Source organism: Zalophus californianus, chromosome 2, assembly GCF_009762305.2.
Source record: "Zalophus californianus isolate mZalCal1 chromosome 2, mZalCal1.pri.v2, whole genome shotgun sequence".
Classification (NCBI taxonomy): Eukaryota; Metazoa; Chordata; class Mammalia; order Carnivora; family Otariidae; genus Zalophus; species Zalophus californianus.
In genome coordinates, this window is record NC_045596.1 from 152,589,746 (window position 1) to 152,612,555 (window position 22,810).

At 35.8% G+C, this 22,810-nt stretch overlaps 1 protein-coding gene across 3 annotated transcripts in view; it reads right to left on the bottom strand.

The window, feature by feature from the left end:
* Positions 1 to 6,869: 6,869 nt before the first annotated feature.
* Positions 6,870 to 22,810, bottom strand: part of FZD3 (frizzled class receptor 3) — a 103,243-nt gene continuing 87,302 nt past the window's right edge. For 2 of the 3 annotated variants that reach the window (XM_027599576.1, XM_027599575.1), the window contains exon 7: positions 16,815 to 17,028. In XM_027599576.1, the coding sequence (XP_027455377.1) occupies positions 16,815 to 17,028 (214 nt within the window). Of the gene's footprint in view, positions 17,029 to 22,810 lie in introns of all 3 variants that reach the window. The other variant, XM_027599574.1, reaches the window with a different exon arrangement.

The following is a 22,810-nucleotide window of genomic DNA, read 5'->3' on the forward strand; positions in this document are numbered from 1 at the left end:
AGAGAAAAAATATTTGTGGGATCTTTCATGTTGCAATGTAATTATTTATAAGAAATACATATTTGGTCATTCAGATGACCAAAAATATATTTCTCAGATATACTTAGTCTTCATCCACAGTTCCTGAATATGCTTCAGAGCCATAGGGTGAAATGGGTGTCTTGTAATGAAGGTGACTTTTGGATCATACCCAAGGGTGGGGGCTGGTTGCGAAGAGGACCAATCATGTGATTAGAGGGTTGGAACTTTCAGTCCCACCTTCTAACCTCTAGGAGGAGAGAGGAGCTGGAGGTTGAATCAGCCAATGTCCAATGATTTAGTCGGTCATGACTGAAATAAAGCCTCCATAAAAACCCAAGAGGATAGCTTTTTGGCCCATTTCAGAGAAATTTTATGCTTGTGGAACCAGAACACTTGCATGTGCCACCAAGCTGAGCCCCAAGGTCCATGTGGACAGAAGCCCCCTTGTTTGGGATCTTGGCCTATGCATCTCTTCATCTGTCTGTTGTTTTGTATCCTTTAATAAAAATGGTAAACGTGAGGTACCTTGGTGGCTCAGTCGGTTGAGCATCTGCCTTTGGCTCAGGTCATGATCCCAGTGTCCTGGGATCGAGCCCCGCATCAGGCTCGCTGTTCAGCAGGGAGTCTGCTTCTTCCTCTCCCCCTTCCCCCACTCATGCTTGCTCTCTCTCTCTCTCTCTCCCTCTCTGAAATAAATAAATAAATAAAATCTTTAAAAAATAAATAAATGAACTGGTAAATGTAAGAAAGTGTTTCCGAGTTCTGTGAGCTGACCTAACAAATTAATCCAACCTAAGGTGGAGGTCATTGGGGTCTCCAACATGCAGCTGGTCTGTCAGAAGCACAGGTAACAGCCTGGGGCTTGTCACTGGCATCTGAAGTGTGATTGGGGCAGAGCAGTTTTATAGGACTGAATCCTTAACCTGTGGAATCTGATGCTATCTCTGGGTAGATAGTGTCAGAATTGAGTTGAATTCTTGGACACTCTGTTAGTGTCTGAGAATTACTTGGTGGTGTGTGTGGGAAATAGCCTCCCCAACTGACCCCCACCCCCCAACCCTGTTGGAAACGGATGTGGGAACCTTAAAAAGCATATTAACCCACATATTTACCATTTATCCATTTCTTCCTGTGTACTTGAGTTACTACCTGGTGTCATTTCCTTTCTGCCTAATGGACTTCCTTTAGTATGATTTTTATATAATCCAGCATTTTGACCGCTTTCATTGGGAGGGTCATTCAAAGTCCATACAAAGTCTTCCAACTGCTGGAAATGCAAGTTCCCCATTTACTCTCCAATCTACTCCACACTGGCTTCTCTCCCACTTTTCAATAACCTCCATTTTGTAAAATCACATGGTCTTCCTCAGTCATCGTCTTATTTGAACTTTATCCATCACTTGACCAGTTGAACTATACCCTCCTTTTAGAACACTTTTCTCTCCTGGCTTCCCTAACATATTCCCTTGATTTTCTTCTTATCTCACTGGCCTCTCCTTCTTGGTCTCTTATCTTGACTTTCTGTCCTCTACACCACTTCTCTTCTCCATCCACTTTTCTCCAAAGTGATCTCATATAGCCTGATGGCTTTAAATCCCATCTACATCCTGATGAGTCTCAAATTTCTATCGTAGGCCAAAATCTCAATTGGAGCTCCAAACTCATATCCAACTGCTTACATGGCATCTTCACTTGGATCACTGATAGTGACCTTAAACCGAATCTGTCCAAAACAGAACACTTGATTTATCCACCTAACATCTATTTTTCCTCTGGTCTTTTCCACTTCTGTGACACCATAATCCACCTAGCTGCTCTGGCTAAAAATAAGAATTATCTTTAATTCATCCCGCTTTCTTCATCTCTAACATCCAGTATATCTTTTTGTTTTGTTTTGTTTTTGTTTTCTAAGTGAGTGAGGGGAGGAGGGGCAGAGGGAGAGAGAGAATCTTAAGCGGGCTCCATGCCCAGCATGAGCCCAGTGCGGGGCTGGATCTCACAGCTCTGAGACCATGACCTGAGCCGAAATTAAGAGTCAGCCCCTTAACTGACTGACCCACCCAGGTGCCGCCAGTATATTGGTCTTAATGACTCTATCTTCAAAAGACATCCTGAGTCTTCACTTTTTTGTCCATCTCTACAATACCATCTGCATGCAAGTCATTATTATCTCTAACTTATACTAACTCAACTGCTTTTTTATTGGTTTCCCTGTGTGTATTCTCAATCCTCATAATCCATTTTCATATAGCTACCAGAATAATTTTTAAGAGAAAATTATGTGATGTTACTCCCTTAATTAAAATGCTTCAATGCACCCTTTTGCATTTTGAACAAAATCCATGATCTCTACCAAGACCTTTAAGCCCCTCCCCATAGGATAATTATAGCACTTATCTTAATCTATTAATTTCTTATTTATTGTCCATCTCCTTTTATACTCAACATTCTGATTACAGAACTGCAATAGAACAATGGTCTGTTTTGTTCCCTACCATAACCTCAGCAATTATATGTGACCAATAAATACCTATCAATTAAATCTTTCATATTCCATCAAGTTCTCTGTATGCCCAGTCTTCATGGCAGAAGAAACGTCTTCCACATTTGTGCTTGCATAACACTTTGGACACACCAGTACTCAGGTGTTTAAAAGTACATCTTCTCACTAGAGTGTGAACTTTGCAAGAGTATAAACTGTGCTATTTTCTTCTTTGAATTCCTGGTGTCTTACTCACTACCTGGTAAGGAGTAGGTAAACAAATGAGTATTTACTGAATAAATGAATGAATGAATGAATGCTATTGAATGCTCCCAGAAATATGAAACATCATTTTTAAAGATTTGTTTATTTGAGAGAGAGCAGGGGAGAGGGGCAGAGAGAGAGAACATCTCCAGCAGACTCCCTGCTGAGCGTGGAGCCTGATGTGGGCTCCATCAGGATGCAGGGCTCCATCTGCTTGAGGCAGGGCTTGAGGCGGGGCTCGATCTCACGACCCTGAGGTCATGACCTGAGCCAAAATCAAGAGTCCTATGCTTAACCAACTGAGCCACCCAGGGACCCCTTCAGCAAACACTTTCTAACAAATCTGGTGCCAAAAATTTCTTAAAAATATACATGCTTCATTGATTCACCTCATGTGATGTTAGTTTAAATGCTTCTATTGTATTTATTACTATACAGTAGCACATCTAATATTATTTGAAGTTGATGGACTTTCTATTAGCCCCTTGGGGTCTTTAGTTTTGAGCTGTCTACAGAGATAAGTGAAAAGCACTCAGCATAATTCTTCAGCTGCAGAACAGAAGAGAGTACCCTAGCAAAAAGCTTTTGTTATTTTCAAATATTTGTGAGTGACTGCATAGTTTTTGTTGTTGTTGTTTAGAATAAATGAATTTGTATATAATGCTCTTTTTTGTATGTGTGTCACTCTGGGGTACCCAGAGACCAAGTGATAAAACTATGTTTCTTAATCTTTTGACTACTTGGCACACTTGAAAACCTCTATTTTCCCAAGGCATATTCTTCTTATCTCCTTCTGACAAATGGGTGGGAATGTGGAGTTGATAAAAACATATACTTGATTAACAGAGAAAAATGAAGAGCAGAGTTGTAAAGAAGAGGAACAGATGGAAGAGAGGATAAGAGCAGGAATGGGAATATATGAAAAGTGAAAAATTAATGGTGAGAAAAATGAAGAAAAGAGATAGAATAGGAAGAAAGGCACCAGGGACTGATTGCTCTTATTTCTCAATATCTCCAACCTGTCTCCACCCACAACAGTCTGTTTCAGGCAACTTGCCAGCTCCCTGAAATGCTTCTGATTCTTAATGGACTCCTTGGGCAATTTTCCATTACTCATTTGTTCACTGCCTACACTCTGCAGATGTGGGGGTATGAGGCTCAGTTTATTAGTTTTTGAATCCTGCTGCACCAAATTACCCTAAATTAAGGGGCTTAAGCAACACAAATGTATTATCTCTGTAGGTCAGAAGTCTGACATGGGTCTCATGGGGCTAAAATGAAGATGTCAGTAGTTTCTGGAGATGTTAGAGGAATATTAATTTCCTTGCTCATTCTAGTTGTTGGCAGAATTTAGTCCCCTGCTACTGTAGCACCGAGATCTATGTTTTCTTGTTGGCTGTCAGCTGAAAGCCATTCCCAACTTCGAGAGGCCACCACATTCCCTCACTCATGGCCTCCTTCCTCTATCTTTAAAGCCAGCAACGGTGGGTTAAGTCTTTCTCATGTTGCATCACTTTTACCCTTCACCCCTTGTCAGTTTCCCTGACCACAGCTGGAAAGAGTTCTCTATTTCTAAGGACTCAGGTGATTAGATTGGGCCCATATGAATAATCCAGGATAATCTCTCCATCTCAAGGTCTGTAACTTTAAATACATCTGCCAAGTCCCTTTTGCCATGAAAATAACACATTCACACTTTCTGGGAATTAGGGAGTGGACATTTTTGGGGGGGCCATTATTCTGCTCACCACACTCAAAGTATGGGGTGCTGAGCAATTTGATTTCTGATTGTTGCTCCTGGGAACCTTAGAGGAAGAAGGGGAATGGGAACAGGCAAAATGTATGAAGCACATTAGGAGGTTCTTGTTTTCATGTGAGAACATTAAATTAGGAGGGCCAAACAAGAACTGAAGGATTCCTGGGTAAGTGACATTCATTCACCAAGAGTCTCCTCCAAATGAATTCTAATAGGCTCTTTAGAATTAACAGAAAGAAAAAGACAGCTAGGAAATGAATGGGGCATTAATGGTAGAATGTTAGAAGGTACCTACAGATAACTTAATTTACTAATTTAAAAAATTGTTAAACTTCTTGAGATAATTATAGATTTACAAGCAGTTTTAAGAAATAATACCCACACCCAGTTTCCCCCAATGGTAGCATTTTTTGTAACTGTAGTACAATATCAAAATTGAGAAATTGGCATAGATACAATCCATCTATTTTATATAGATTTCACCAGTGTATGTGTATAGTTCTGTGCATTTTTATCACATTTATCGATTTGTGTGACCACAACCATAATCAAGATATAGGATGATTTTACAATTTACAAAGTGGGTTCTTTGAGCTCTTAAGAGTTCCATCTAGGTGATGCAAGGATGTTGTAGTGAAGAGGGAGAGATAAAAGGGCTAGGTAAAATAACTAAGATTTCAGGCACCACTTTCTCTTTAAACAAAAGTCTGCTTTTATCTGTTTTATGTACTGAGACCACATATACTATTTGACAAAAGGATCCCATGGCTAAAAACCAATGGCTTAGTCCAACAGTTTTATTTTACAGATGAAGAAAGTGTATGCATGTGTATCTATTTACCCCGGCACATACACTATGATTAGTACTCAAACTGTTAATGATCAAAATTTGTGCAGTTAGCTAACGATCAACACAAAACAAAACACTCGAAAAAAAATACTCCCCCTTAATTTAGCAGCCATAAAACTATAATTTATTTTCCCATCTTTTTTTTTTTTGAAGATTTTATTTATTTGAGACAGAGAGAATGAGAGAGAGAGAGCACATGAGCGGGGGAGGGTCAGAGGGAGAAGCAGACTTCCTGCCGAGCAGGGAGCCCGATGTGGGACTCGATCCCGGGACTCCAGGATCATGACCTGAGCCGAAGGCAGAAATAGAAATAAACTGTCAGGAGATTAGTAAGAGTTACCCCATTCTCCTGTGAAAAACAATAGAAGTAATAGTGTACAGAATATAGTGTACACTGGATTCTTCACTGGTTTTACAGAATCTGGAGATACGTGTTCAGTGCTATGGAAACTTTAAGAGGAATATTCACAACTGGAGTCTTTTGGAAGGGAACAACTAGGGTCTGATAGGAAGTCATGGAAAAACTGAAAAACAGGACACAAATTGCAGAATAGGACATGTTTGGTTTTTTTAAAGATTTTTTTGAGAGAGAGAGAAAGAGAGCATGGGTGGGGGGAGGGGCAGAGAGGGAAAAGCAGACTCCCTGCTGAGTGGGGAGCCTGAAGTGGGGCTCGATCCCAGGACCCTGAGCCAAAGTAGCACCCAGGCACCCTGAGAATTAGACATATTTTGCCTATGGAAAAGATTTGGAGAAAACAGCATACCTTTTCTTAAATGTCTGGCAAATAGTCCTGTGAAAGAACTATTGTATATCTGTAGAGCGGTACCAGTGTATGAAGGTAACAAAGAAATGCACTTTCCACCCAATAGATGCAAAGCCTTTTATAACAATTAGAGTGGCCTCAAAATGGAATGGAAAGCCTTACAGAGTAGTGAGCTTCCTGTTACTGAAATCACTGAAGCAGAGGCTTACAAAGGATGGTTTTGAAGGATTTTTGCACTGGGTTGGAAGTTGAACCTTATGATTTCTAAGGTCCCTTCCACCTAAAGGCTGTATGATCCAGGCAAGGAACTCTAATAGTTTAAATTCTGGTTTGCCTTCCTTTGCATGAAAAAAAATCAACTGATTTGTTTATGCAGGTAGGATTTCCTATTGGAAAATTGATATGGATATTTTTCATTTTTATCAATAGATATTTATCAAACCCCTATTATGTGCCCAGTTGTGTTATGTAAGGAGGATATAACAATAAATAGAGATGGGTCTTATCTATATTGACAAAATAAGTATGAGAGAGATATGACACTGGATGGTTTTCATTTATATATTTCTATATTCCAGAACAATGTGAATTCTATGTTATTATAAATGAAAAATGTTAGTAATATTAGAATATAAAATATGAAACCTAATTAAAAATAACAGTGTAACATGTTAAATAGTCTAGAAGATGCTGTAATAAAATTATATGCAATCAGGTACTAATGACAAAATAGAGAACAAATTATTTAATTTTATTAAAAATTTCCAATTTATAACCAAAATATACAACCACTACATTTAAAATCAGTTTGTACACTCACAGTTAAAGTGCTAAGTAAAAACATTTACAAAAACTGACATCAGTCTACTGTAAACAAAATAAATCTACAAGAGCAGAGTGCAAAGCACATCCAGCTAATGTGAAAGTACAGTTCATGCTCTAATCAAGTGCACTTGCCCTATACATATCTCAACAACAGTAACTTTCCCACTCACTCGGAAATGAATGAACGATTTTAAATACATAAAAAAGAAACATGAAGAACTAATGCCACAAAATACAAGTCTTTAGCATAAACACTTTCTAACTAGATGCTTATATGATAAAAGCAAGATTAAGATTTTAGAATTAATTTTAGAATCACCTTATCAATTTAATTCAGAATACCATTTGAAAACTAAATTGCCAAGTGCCAGGTGTTTAAAAATGATAGTTTTTTTAAGTAATGAAAAAGACATATTGTTTCTACCTTTGTATCTCTTGAAAAGAGGAGAAGGTGGTGGTCATGTTGATAATAGTAAAATGAAGAGAGATATTTTTCTATACTAAATGAGCAGAGATGGAAGATAGATAGGTCTAGCTGGATGGTAGAAAAAACTGAGACTGAAATACAAAGTCTTAAAAGAGTGTGGGTGATGGATATCTAAAATGCTTCTGATGTAGCTCTTGAACTGAAAAACAGAGGATCAGCAAGGCCCTGACTTCAGTGACCCAAAGATCTAAATGACTAGCTCCCCTCCTCAAGGTCACTGAAGATATACAGCACTTTCAACATCACATGGGTTCAGGGAAAGAGAAAGATACTCCAAAGTTAGGTCACTTAATGGTATTTCTTGCCTCAAAAGCTTAATATTCTAATTGATAGCAATTTGTGTTAATAGCAATGTGTTTGTCTTTAATGCAGATTTATCTTTAAGAGGGATAAAATGGCTATGGTCACTAACACTTGAACATGAATTAAAACAAATTTCCTTCTTCTTAACACTTGAAGATAGATTATACTTCAGAAGTATTGATAAGGAAGACTAGGGATAGAAGGCAGGTAGGAAGGTCTTGAGCAATGTAGCATTTGAGGAATAGGCCATATGGAGAGAGTATGTACCTGGGCACGGCTCAGGGTATCACTAGAAAGAAGTGTACCAAGCGGTTATTGAGAGATACAAATCAACTTTCTCCACTATAAAAGTATATCTAAAACTGAGACATCTAGATTAATATGGAGTACACTAGATCAGCTCTTGTTGGCTAATCTGTTGCCCTTATTATTCATAATAATAATATTTATATGAAGAGAAGTAGTGTGAGCTTAGAACAATCCAATTTACAACCTCTAAGATAATAGCTCTTCTAAAATTCAGAATTTCCTGTGGAGGAGCTTCGTATTTTTTACATGCATTTTTAAACTCATATACTTTTAGTATATTCAATAGTATTCATTATTTTAGAAGGCCTACCAAGAAGGTAAAATTCTATGGCTAGCAAAATTTGAGTTCATTGTACACATTGTGTATGTGTGGGGGGGTACTTATTTTGCCTCTAAATGGTATTTACAGACTAATCAATTGATATATGATAATCTCCTGGGATCTGAAAGTTTTTATGTAACTTGCATATTCCCAAAAGGTATTTGCTTCAATTACTATGATTGTTTTGTTTAAATATCTTTAAGCAATTTAACTACAAAACAAAGCAGAATTTTCCTGATAGACCTATGGTTATCTACGGTTTGCATCTCCTTCATAAAGTCACTGATAGGTTGATAAGAGGAGTTGGAATGGGAAGTCAACATACTTGTTCTAAAAGATCTTTTGTTTGCTTCTTTCTTGAATATGTATTATGAAATTGCAAACATTTGATCACTTTTGACAAACAAAACCAGCAATTTTACAGAGTTCAGAATAATACTATCCAACTATGATGACATAATATAAATCTCCTTAAACTGTTTTTTTCTGAGAGTCAGGCCATCTGCAAAGGGTTTTCTGCTGAGATGACCATGATAACATAATATACACTAAGAAAACAAGACAAAACAAAGGCTCACACACACACACACACACACACACAAAGCTCATATTAAGTAAATGTGAGCTCAGGTATCACATATTATAGAAAGTGAAATAACTAATAGCTATTATTAATTATAGACACATATATTTATATAAATAATCCCCTAAATTCACTATCAGATTAAAATACAGCAAAGGCAGTATTTTCTAAGTTAAACAATTTTTAAATTAGAAGAAAGTTTCCATAGCTCTTTCAAATAACAAAAATAAGACAATTTAATAGCTTTTGAGTGTCAAATGAACTTCTCTTTTTGGGGCTGGGGAAAGCAATGGTGGTGGTAATAGCTTTATCATAACCAAAGTAAATGTCTAAACTGCAGTCACTCCTTCACAATATGTAATACTTTGAAACTTCAATGAAAAAATAAAACTCTCAAAAATAAAATTTTGCATTTGAAAAAAAAGCAGAAAAGTTGAAGTTGGTGTTAAAGATATGTGAAATGGAATAATTCTAGAGAAGTTAATTTTTTTAAAAAGATGAATGATAAAGAATTCAGATTTACTCTGATAACTCACAGCAAAGGCCGAAATAGCACCTGATGACAAGAGAACTTCCAGACTAATATTTTCAAAATGAGAGACTCCTTTTCATGATTAAAAAAAAATAATTTTAAGTTCACATATAAAGAAAATACAGTATTTTCAAGTACATATTCATCTCAGTTCAATGTAAAGAACTTCTGTGTTGATCTCATCCCAGAAATATAGAATTATTTCTTATTAAATGTTTCTGCCGACTGGAGTAGTTCAGGGAAAAATTATCTGAGGTAGGGCTAAGGGAGTAAAGGAAGACAATTATAAATGTTCTTTTCAAAACTGGGGAGGGGAGAAGTAGTTAGAGAAATAGAAAAATGGTGGATGGATAAATATAAATTAAATCACACTAGGATTATCTGCTTTATCTTACAGAAGCTCCCATTATCAAAACCCAGAAAATCTTCAATGAAATGTTGGGACCTCAGATTCAAGTTTAACAAATGTAGTAACAAAACATGCAGAGCCAGAGAACTGAAAATAGGTTTGTTTTTTTTTCTTTACAGGCAATTACAAAATAATATTGTAACATAGCTATGCCTGAATGAGAGAACCTGGTCATCTAATTTAATTTCTGGAAGCCAGAAATTTATCCGATACAGAGAACTGACCAAAGACAAGGAATCATGCATATAGCCAAAGAACACACCAGAAACCAGTACATTTTCCTACATCAACTTTCCATTATTCTTCTCTACCCATCAGACACCAAACCCAGTACCTTGATTATATATCTATAGACCAATGTGTTCCATAGGTTGATCTAAGCTAATGCAGATAATCAGCAAAAGACAAAGATCTTTAAAAGTAACAGGAACCTCCTTGGCCTGGTTCTCAGAGAACACAACTGTACAATAGAACTCTGCTGAGAGATGGTGCTAACAGAATCTTGACATCTTATTAGATAGTTAAGAAGGCTTTATGAAAACATCTTCTGCACAGCCAGAAAAAAAATTAAAAATAACCACATCTATCTCTAATATTTTAGAGCAGGACATTGCTCATGGCAATCTGGCAACTATACTTATTCAATGAATCTAAGAACATTTTGTAAGAATAAGTATTGAGCAGAAAAATTTCAATCCACTCCTCTGAAATTACTTTTACATTTTAAAATCATTTTAATGTTGGTAAAACCTGAGAGCTTTTTAATTAGCTATATGGGCCAGCGCTGTCACTGCTTTGTTCACTAATTTTATCATGAATACATTTTGTTTAAAGTTTAGGCTAACTAGCTACATTCATATTTAAGAGAACAAAGACCACAAAATTTTATGTCATTTTTCTCCTGTATATCAGTTTTAAGGTGCTTATGTTGGTGCTTTAGGAGACTTTTCCTATGGGAAAAAAAAAAGGTCATGTCAATTATTTGTAACCTTTCTTTCACTTTTATTTCTTTAACCTTTATAAAAGTAAGCCAGAATAATGACTACAAAATGGTAAGGGACAACCAAATTACAGGCAGGTGGAATTTGAAACACTACCTAATCTAAGAAAACCTGAGGTCCCAAGAGGTAAAATTTCAAAGTTACAAAGCTCATTGAAAACAGAGGCAATACTAGAAATCAGGTCTCCTGACTCAAAATTCTATGGTATTTAAAAAATAACATAATGCATTTCTACTAAGCATTAGGGAAAGAAATCTGCCAATTCAGAAAACAGAAATTATGAAGCTCTAAAGTTTTTCTTTTAAGTCAATAAGCACAACACAAAGAAATATTTGCAAGTTAGCAATATACACAAGCTGACTTATTATATAAGAAAAACCTTAGGGCTGCTACAACAACAACAATAAAGTAGTTCACCCTACTTCAGGAAATATGATAAAATAACAAACTTAAAAATATCACTGTCTTATAAATACTAAAGTTACTAGTAAATGGTAATTACCACAATAATAGAACACTGAATCTTCAAATTCTGAATTATTACAAAGTAAAAAACTTACTTATCAGGGAAAACTGGTGACAGTAGCCAATAAAATGAGAATAAATTAAAAGCAATGCTAGCATACCAATGAAGATGTCCAAGAAAGGACACAATAGATTTCCTGAGATAAATGATCATTTAAAAAAGATAATCTGAAGGGAACTATTCTTTAATGCATTTAAAAAGACTGAACTACTCTCTTTTGTAGTAAGTAATGTACCGGTGTGGGATTTGACTAAATATAAGTGACACTTTACTTTCTTTTATCTTTATGGCAACAAAATTTTATTTTCTAATTAGAGATCATGGAATAGGTACTATGCTTATTAACTTATTATATTAAATCTCTGCAAATCAACCAAATGGAAATGTCTAAGAAATAGCTGGTTTTAGGTGGACCGTAACATTTTCTTTCCTAGAAGATTTTGGATCTTGGGAGAAAATTATACTCCTATGTCAGTTTGACTATTAAAGAAATTTGGGTTAAAATTAAACTAGAAAAAAATCCCAGGAGACTGTGTACAGTCAGATGAAGGGTAAGGTTGCTTAGTCCTATTTCTTTCCCTCTCATATCACTGGAACAAAAAAAACTAAATTATGAAGAGATGTCAATGTAATTCCTTTCATATAAAACAGAAATGACATAAGAATAATGTATAAATGCGGCTACTGGGAAACAAATGAATTGAATACGAACATTTTTTATTTTAATCTGAAAAGACATAAAAGAAGTTTAGAAGAATCATGAATTCCTTTGTAAATCCAGGTTCCATAAAAATGCTCTTTTGTGTGTTGATGTGTGGAAAAGAATGGCAAAATCCTTACTTTATGTAGGTTTAAAAAATTATATATACAAACATACAATTAAGATAATGTTACAACTTAAAATTTAAAGTTTTGCCATGATGAATATTAAGTTATGGTTATTAACTTTTTAAAATTTGTTCTTAATCAGAAAGAGTTAGGCACATGAAAGTCCTCAAAGGAAAAAAAGTTATAGGGTCTATACTGTTTATATATATTTTTCTTATAAGTTTCAATGGAGTCAATTTATATAACTCCATATCAAAAGAAAAATATAATGGAGATCCCCAAATTTCTGTTGAGAGTGACCTACAAATTTAACTGTATAAATTTGAAATCATGCTCTGGGGTATACATATATTAAACAGCAAACACAGTTTAAGGGCACAGCTACTCTTGAAAAAGAACCTCATTTTTAAAAGGTTAACTGAATTGTTGACTCAAAGATTATACCAAACGAATACTGGTCTAATGGCCTACTTTGTTGTTGCTGCTAAATACTACTGAAGACCATATATCCTTGTTTTCTATAACCCCCAAGTTCTAACAAAAACAAATAATATCCGTAGAGCAATTTAAAGGTTACAGAGCACGATAACACATGTTATCTCATTTGATCCTTACAACCAAAGTCCAGTGAGGTAGGTTTTGGGACCAAAAATTACCTTATCCTCATTTTATACTGAAGAAATGGGAGACTAAATGACCTGTCCAGCTCACATCATAATTATGGGTCTTTGAATTCCAAGCCTAATGGAATTTTCACTGCACTAGACTATGTAAGTCATCCAAGTGATAATATGTAAATATAGCTTTGGCATGTCAAAAGCAGTATAAATATCATCATAATTAAATTTTGGTATGTTACTGTTTTCTAAGCTCTGGCCAACGATCCACTAAAAAAAATTTTTAAGTAGTTCCTTTTATATCACAGGGATATAGCCTCAACCAAGATAGTTACAACTTGTTATATCCAGCTCTTATCACAAAGAAACTAATGAGGTAGGCTAAAATGTAGTAAATTTTTTCTAAATTAAAGAGATTCTTAGAATTTTCATACATTTGCTCTAAGAAGCTGAAAATCATTACTAATAAAGGTTTGCTTGAATGTTCATTTACCCAACTGGTATACAAAGATCTAACAACATAAAACCAACAAGAGCTTAAATACTTCTAAGAATTGCTATTCACCTTTTAAAATTAATAAAGTATTGGTACAAGTTTGTGTATATATTTCTTGTGCAAGTTACGTATTTATTACTTGCCACATGTTATTCTGGTAAAGGAGAGACTTCATTTCACTCAATTTAAATTTAGATCCTTCAAATTCCTTTGAGGTGAGAATCTCACTACTAAGGCTAAAAGTGAGTTTTATGACATGTGTTGTTCATTCATAAATATTGAAAAACCTACTATATACTAAGCACTTTGTAGTTATTAATCAATTCTTCTTTGAAACCAATTATTGTTTTGAGCTTAATATTATCTTTTGCTTTAATTATTGAACAAATTAAACAGTATTGGTGAAATCAAAGTACTTTTTGAAAGCCTCTTGATTATATATTAACATTTTAGAGAGAACTATTATTTTCTCAGTTGCCAGCTGTATAAATAAAATACTAAACATTATCACATGCCAATCAAAACACAAATTAAAGTTAAACAGATGGTAAGAAAGCTGTCCCAACTTGTTCAAGTTGGTTTAAGGGAACTGAGACTTTGAAATTGCCGGTTTGCCATAGTTCTTTAGCTGTTTCTTAAAAAAAATTCTTAATTTAAAGCACCAGTTTGATGAATAACATGACCCAAACTAAATACTGTTATCTAAAACAATGCACTGATGATATTAAATAAATTTTGTGGAGCAAAATTAAGATACTTAAAGTAACTGAAATATCAACATAGCATTTACATATATGCTGACAGTGAGTTTAACAAAAAAGGTAAAATGCATATATAAAAAACAGGGAGTACAAAGTTAAGATTTTCATAACTGTCTACACTTGGCCTACTTATACAAGAAAATCAATTAACATTTTGGCAATTGATAATATAATGCAGATGGCGATGGATGACATCTTTGAGCTCAAACTGGTACCTTCTATTTTAACTTCTTATTTTTGTTTCTGAATGTTTGTTTTGGTCCTCTCATGCTGTTCTCAGGGGAGATTCTCAGAAAAAAAGCCTTATGAATTACTAAGTTACTGTATAAATGAGTTGTTGTAAATTTGGCCTTCAGAGGAAAGGTTTACTAATTGTCAGTTATGAGGGAATTTAGATTCTGCCTATCCAGCACTAACTCCAGTTCCAAGGAGAAAGAAGATGAAGACAGAGGAAAAAGAAAAATGCTTTGGGGCTAAATGTTCAAATATTTTCTATAAAGAGCAAATCATAAACAATAAGATATATGTATTTTGAAAAAACATGATATACAAATTATCAGAAAACTGATTTTTGTACTTGATGAAAGGCTTTTTTTCAAAACCTAATTTCTTGGTATTTTTTATTTTAAAGGAGAGAAAAAAGTACACATGAATTAAACACATGTCAAGGAATGTACTACAGTAGCCCTCAAACAAATCTCTTAAATCCTTAATAATATTAACCCCTTATATTCCATAATGCTTTACAGTTTTCAGAAAGCTTTCATATGATTTTTTCATGTGATCCCCATTTGACAACTTTGTGAGGTAGGTACTTATTTTCTATCTTCTTTTATAAACAAGGGAACTGAGGCTCAGAGAAGTTTACTTGTTAAAGGTGACAAAACTGGCATATGACAAAGCCAGGCCTCTCTAGAGTCTTGGAATATTTTCCAAAGTGTGATTCTTGGATTACCTGCATTAAGAATCACCTGTAGTATTTTTAGAACTACAGACTTTAAAATTTGACTTTACTTACTGAATATGAATCTTTAGGGGTGGGGCCCCAAATTCCACATTTATAATGGACAATAAAACGAAGAACAGATGTATATCAGATAATGATACAAAAGCACAACACAGTCCAGCTAGATATTTATGTGATATAATATGATGCCATCAGCTCATTATCATATTTGAAACAGCCTGCAGCCCGGCTGCAGATTAGAATCACCTAGAAAGCTTTTTAAAAAAAACTACTAATTCTCCTCTGAATAAGAGGAAGGTGGTGAGCATCAGAGGTTCTGCAAGTGATTCTTATCTATAGTCAGGGCTGAGGACCACTTGTTTAAATACGCTTTTCTATAAAACACATCCAGCATTTTCCACAATTTTTCTTTCCCTTCTAAGCAATTTCATGCCTAATAAAGTTTGTAGTTTTTATCGTAAATTGGTTTAAACAGTACATGACAAAATGTCAAACATTTTTGAATTGATATTGGTAAGACTAAAATATTATACTTCACAGCAAGACTAATCATGCTTCATTTAGTTACAATGATTTTCAAATACCTCAATCACCACTTTGGACTTAGGTTATATATATTTCAACTGTAAAAAAAAAACAACCCAGAATCTGAAAACAAGAACGTGGGGCAAAAAGCTGTAGCCTAATGGCTACTGGGCAATGCAAATGCAGACAATCAAGTCACTGATAGGAGGGGCCTGGGTACCAAGATCTGGTGGCTTTGGCAAGATCACATCTCACTGTAGAAAAATACAACAAAGAATATAGAGAAAACATTTTGCCATTTTGTAATTGTGATTCCCACAAAAATGTTTATAATGTGTGATGTTTATCTTATTACATGCCTCCATGGAACAGATCTGAACATGAAGTTCTCTGTGAATCAATACTACTACATGGGAAAAGATGACTACAAATTAAACTTCCACCATGCATATGGTTAAGTTATAAAAACATAGCCAGTAAAAGTAATATTTACAAAAGCAATAAAGAGCACAATTATAGAGAAAAAATGTCCATCTCCACCTTTTATTCCATTGTGAAACCTAATCCTGTATGTCTCTGGATGAAGATTATTTTGACAGAATTTTTAAAGAGCATTCAGTAGACTATTCAGATTCTTCCACTGATCTTATATCCTATTAGCTAAAATACCCTTGCTGATTTATCAAATTCTCTGACAGTTTAAAAACATAGTTCTTCTTCACTTAGTGGAAAGAAAACTACAAAGTCCAACTATTCATTTGAGAAATAAGCCTTGCATAGAAAATTTCCTTAATTCTGAAATTTTGTTTTATTAATACAACTACCAGAATGTTATCTCACAACTAGTTGATATCATATGAAAGTTCACTACAAAGCAGTCACCACACATTTAGGGTTTTTCTAAATATAAAATAAGTGGGTTTATAAAAATGCTTACCAGACAAATAATTATCTCTTCATAACCTAGAAATAAGAATTATTTATGTGATGATATAATTATTAGCATTTTTGATGCCTTGATGTTCCAAGTTTGATGCAATATAAAAAGCAAAAGTTTACTTTTCCAATGGACACAATCTGCACCTGACTGAAAGCATGATAACAGTGAGTTACAGCAATCAGTCATGCAAAGGCAAAGAATAAAATCTGCTTTTTAAATAGCGCAAGTTTTCCACCTTCGGACAATTTAAGCACTGGTTCCATCTTCTTCAATAACCCGATTCATGCTGGTACCGTGGGTGATGTGAGTCATGGGATTATTACTGAGGTCTCTGATGCTGCTATGTCGGGACTGTTCATTGAGCCGATGAGAGCTACTGTGCCTCGAGTGATCCGTCAGTCGTGACATGCTGCCGTGAGGTAGTCTCTCTTCCATTCCTCTGTAACTGCAGGGAGTGTACCTAACACACAAGAGTTTATTTTGAACCAGAAAACTAAGAACTGTCATGAAAATGCCTCATTACGTAAAATGATTAGAAACCAACAAGTGAAAAAGGTAACAACCAACTTTTGATGATTTTACAGTAATTTCAAAAAGTAGACTTATTCACATGGTTGACCAGAAAGGGAGAAACCCATCTCATTAAATTCAGAATTAAGGTCTTATTCTTTGCAAAGGGACAGAAGCTAAAGTTAAATAGAGCTGACTGATACAGAGCTACCTGCGAAGTATGGATACTTTCCACATTCAAATGAATTTTGCATCATGAGGTGGGTTTTGGCAGAGGAGAAACAAGAATAGAAGAAATACGGCATTGTCCCAGGGAGTCTATAAGGCTGGTTATAATTAGTAGTACAACAAACTCAAATTTTACTGAAAGACTAGGGTTGAAAGAGGGAGCATATGAAATTAGAGGAGAAATTAGTGTAACCTAAAAAAAAAGGTGAATGAATTGTCAAGCAATGATGACAGTATGTGCCGACAGCTTCTTTCTAGATAGCCCAGTCAACAGCTGAACAACTACCTGTAAATGTCTCTTAATTACTTTTCATTAGGGCTTGAGGCTGTGAAGATGCTATTTCATAAAAGCTACATCTATTTAAATACTCCAGTAACATCCTCATAACATTTGTAACTATATTCCATATAAAGCAAATTCTCTCCTTACCCCTAGCCCAAGACCCAGCTTTTGAGAAGTAAAATGTATGTGAACTGCGCTACACTGCGTATTGCAGGCAGGCAGTCGTCAAAAGATGACTTGAAAGACAACAGTGGGAGCATCAGAGATAAGAAAACACACTTACATACACCTCTTTGTAAAAAAGTAATTTAGGATAACAAAGCTCAAAGAAAATGTAACTGAATATAATTTATAACTTTAATTAATATATATAAAATTTTACTTTAACATTGCTAAAATTAAAAAGGATATAGCAGGCCATTCCTTTTTAAAATAGTCATTGGAGGGGCATGTAGGTGGCTCAGTTGGTTGGTTAAGTGACTGCCTTCAGCTCAGGTCATGATCCTGGAGTCCCAGGATCAAGTCCCGTATCGGGCTCCCTGCTCAGCAGGGAGTCTCCTTCTCCCTCTGAACCTCCCCCCTCTTGTGCTCTCTCTCTCTCATTCTCTCTCAAATAAATAAATAAAATCTTTAAAAAAAATAGTCATCAGAGGTGCCTGCATGGCTCAATTGGTTGAGCGTCTGACTCTTGATTTCGGCTCAGGTTGTGATCTCATGGTTGTGAGATCAGCCCTGTGTGGGGCTCCATGCTGGGCATGGAGGCTGCTTAAGATTCTCTCTCTCTCCTCTGCCCCTTTCCCTACTGCATCCCCTGCTCACATGTGTGCTTTTGTCTCTCTAAAAAATAAAATAAATTTTTAAAAATGGTCATCAAAAGAATGAATCATAAGCAGCTGAAGACCTATTGGCTGTCAAAATAATTCATTTATCATTACTTCATAATAATTACAAATTTCAGGACTCAATATGAATCATTTATAAAATTTAAAGATTTTAAAGACTGGTTCATACACTACTGAGGTAACCCAGTTTTACAGAAGTGCTTGTCAAATGTTTTCATCAGATCAGAGTTAAAAAATTGAGAAGCTCTGGGGTACCTGGGTAGCTCAGTGGGTTAAGCATGTGCCTTCAGCTCAGGTCATGTTCCCAGGGATCTGGGATGTGGCCCAGCTACAGCCTCCCTGCTCAGTGGGGAGTCTGCTTCTCCCTCTGCCCCTCCCCCCAGCTCATGATCTTTCTCCCTCAAATATTTTTTTTTAAATTGAGACGTCCTTTTATTTATTTTTTATTTTTATTAAAAGATTTATCCATTTATTTTAGAGAGTGAGAGAGCACACAAGTGGGGGCAGGGGCAGAAGGAGAGAAGCAGACTCCCTGCTCAGTGTGGAGCCCCACATGGCTTGATCTCATGAACCCAAGATCATGACCTGAGCCAAAACCAAGAGTTGGATGCCCAACTGCTGGAGCCACCCAGATGCCCCTACTTTTTATTTTTTAAAGATTTTCTTTTTTTTTCTTTTTTTAAAAATATCTTATTTATTTATTTGACAGAGAGAGACACAGCAAGAGAGGGAACACAAGCGGGGGGAGTGGGAGCCACCCAGGTGCCCTAAAGGTTTTATTTTTAAGTAATCTCTACCCTCAGCGTGGGACTTGAACTCACAACCCTGAGACCAAGAGTTGTGTGCTCCACCAAATGAGGCAGCAGGGTGCCCCAGAAATCCTTTTAAAATGATAAAAAGAAAGCATGTCTTTTGTTTTCAGTCTGAATAAAGCAAAAAAAAATTTAAGAATGAAAAGATGCATTTTAAATATTTTTAAAATTTCTTATGTTAGTAGGTAAAAGAGCATTTAATTTTTTTTTTTTTAACTAACATCTGATGTATTATTTGTTTCACAGGTACAGGTCTGTGATTCATCAGTCTTACACAATCCACAGCGCTCACCATAGAACATACCCTCCCCAATGTCCATCACCCAGCCACCCCATCCCTCCCACCCCCACCACTCCAGCAACCCTCTGTTTGTTTCCTGAGGTTAAGAGTCTCTTATGGTTTGTCTCCCTCTCTGGTTTTGTCTTCTTTCATTATTCTCTCCTTTCCCCTACAATCCTCTGTCTTGTTTCTAAAATTCCTCATATCAGTGAGATCATATAATACTTGTCTTTCTCTGATTGACTTATTTCGCTTATTTCAAAGTTCCATCCATGTAGTTACAAAAGGCAAGACTTCATCTTTTTGATGGCTGCATAATATTCCATTGTGTATGTATGTGTATATATATATATACACACACACACATATATATATATATATATATATACCACATCTTCTTTATCCATTCATCTGTTGATGGACATCTAGGCTCTTTCCATAGTTTGGCTATTGTGGACATTGCTGCTATAAACATTGGAGTGCATGTGCCCCTTCAGATCACTACATTTGTATCTTTGGGGTAAATACCCAGTAGTGAAATTGCTGGGTAGTAGGGTAGCTCTATTTTCAGCTTTTTGAGGAACCTCCATACTGTTTTCCAGAGTGGTTGCACCAGCTTGCATTCCCATCAACAGTGTAGGAGGTTCCCCTTTCTCGACATCCCCGCCAACATCTGTCGTTTCCTGACTTGTTAATTTTAGCCATTCTGATTGGTGTGAGGTGGTATCTCATTTAGGTTTTGATTTGGATTTCTCTGATGTGAAGTGATGTTGAGCACTTTTTCATGTGTCTGTTGGTGACCTGGACGTCTTCTTTGCAGAAATGTCTGTTCATATCTTCTGCCCATTTCTTAATTGGATTATTTGTTCTTTGGGTGTTGAGTTTGAGAAGTTCTTTACAGATTTTGGATACTAGCCCTTTATCTGATATGTCATTTGCAAATATCTTCTCCCATTCTGTTGGATGTCTTTTGGTTTTGTTGACTATTTCCTTCCTGTGCAAAAGCGTTTTATCTTGATCAAGTCCCAGCAGTTCATTTTTACCCTTGCTTCCCTTGCCTTTGGCGATGTGTCTAGGAAGGATTTGCTGTGGTTGAGGCAGAAGAGGTTGCTGCCTGTGCTCTCCTCAAGGATTTTGATGGATTCCTGTCTCACATTTAGGTCTTTCATCCATTTTGGTCTATTTTTGTGTGTGGTGTAAGGCAATGGTCCAGTTTCATTCTTCTGCATGTGGCTGTCCAATTTTCCCAATACCATTTATTGAAGCGACTGTCTTTTTTCCATTGGATTTTCCTTCCTGCTTTGTCAAAGATTAGTTGAGCATAGTGTTGAGGGTCCATTTCTGGGCTCTCTATTCTGTTCCACTGATCTATGTGTCTGTTTTTGTGCCAGTACCATACTGTCTTGATGACGACAGCTTTGTGATAGAGCTTGAAGTCCAGAATTGTGATGCCACCAGCTTTGCTTTGCTTTTTCAACATTCCTCTGGCTATTATGGGGTCTTTCTGGTTCCATACAAATTTTAGGATTATTTGTTCCATTTCTTTGAAAAAAGTGGATGGTATTTTGATAGGGATTGCATTAAATGCGTAGCTTGCTCTAGGTAGCATAGACATTTTAACAATATTTGTTCTTCCAATCCATAAGCATGGAATGTTTTTCCATTTCTTTGTGTCTTCCTCCATTTCTTTCATGAGTATTCTATAGTTTTCTGAGTACAGATTCTTTGCCTCTTTGGTTAGATTTATTCCTAGGTATCTTATGGTTTGGGCTGGCAATTGTAAATGGGATTGACTCCTTAATTTTTCCTCTTCTGTCTTGTTGTTGGTGTATAGAAATGCAACTGATTTCTGTGCACTGATATTATATCCTGCCACTTTACTGAATTCCTGTATGAATTCTAGCACTTTTGGGGTAGAGTCTTTTGGGTTTTCCACATAAAGTATCATATCATCTGCAAAAAGTTAGAGTTTGACTTCTTCTTTGATGATTTGGATGCCTTTTATTTCTTTTTGTTGTCTGATTGCTGAGGGTAGGACTTCTAGTACTATGCTGAATAGCAGTGGTGATAGTGGACATCCCTGCCGTGTTCCTGACCTTAGGGGAAAAGCTGTCAGTTTTTCCCCATTGAGAATGATATTCGCTGTGGGTTTTTCATAGATGGCTTTTATGATATTGAGGTTTGTACCCTCTATCCCTACACTCTGAAGAGTTTTAATCAAGAAAGAATGCTGTACTTTATCAAATGCCTTTTTCTGCATCTATTGAGAGGATCATATGGTTCTTGTTCTTTCTTTTATTAATGTATTGTATCACATTGATTGATTTGCAGATGTTGAACCAATCTTGCAGCCCAGGGATAAATCCCACTTGGTCGTGGTGAATAATCCTTTTAATGTACTGTTAGATCCTATTGGCTAGGATTTTGGTGAGAATTTTTGCATCCATGTTCATCAAGGATATTGGTCTGTAGTTCTCCTTTTTGATGGGGTCTTTGGTTTGGGGATCAAGGTAATGCTGGCCTCATAAAATGAGTTTGGAAGTTTTCCTTCCATTTCTATTTTTTGGAACAGTTTCAGAATAGGTATTAATTCTTCTTTAAATGTTTGGTAGAATTCCCCTGGGAAGCCATCTGGCCTTGGGCTCTTGTTTGTTGGGAGATTTTTGATTACTGCTTCAATTTCCTTAGTGGTCATAAGTCTGTTCAGGTTTTCTCTTTCTTCCTGCTTTAGTTTTGGTAGTTTATACGTCTCTGGGAATGCATCCAATTCTTCCAGATTATCTAATTTGCTGGCATATAGTTGCTCATAATATGTTCTTATAATTGTTTGTATTTCTTTAGTGTTGGCTGTGATCTCTCCTCTTTCATTCATGATTTTATTTGGGTCCTTTCTCTTTTCTTTTTGATAAGTCTGGGCAGGGGTTTATCAATCTTATTAATTCTTTCAAAGAACCAGCTCCTAGTTTCGTCGATCTGTTCTACTGTTCTTTTGGTTTCTATTTCATTGATTTCTGCTCTAATCTTTATTATTTCTCTTCTCCTGTTGGGTTTAGGCTTTATTTGCTGTTCTTTCTCCAGCTCCTTTCGGTGTAGGGTTAGGTTGTGTATTTGAGACCTTTCTTGTTTCTTGAGAAAGGCTTGTATTGCTATATATTTTCCTCTTAGGACCGCCTTTGCTGCATCCCAAAGATTTTGAACAGTTGTGTTTTCATTTGTTTCCATGAATTTTTTAAATTCTTCTTTGATCTCCTGGTTGACCTATTCATTCTTCAGTAGGATGCTCTTTA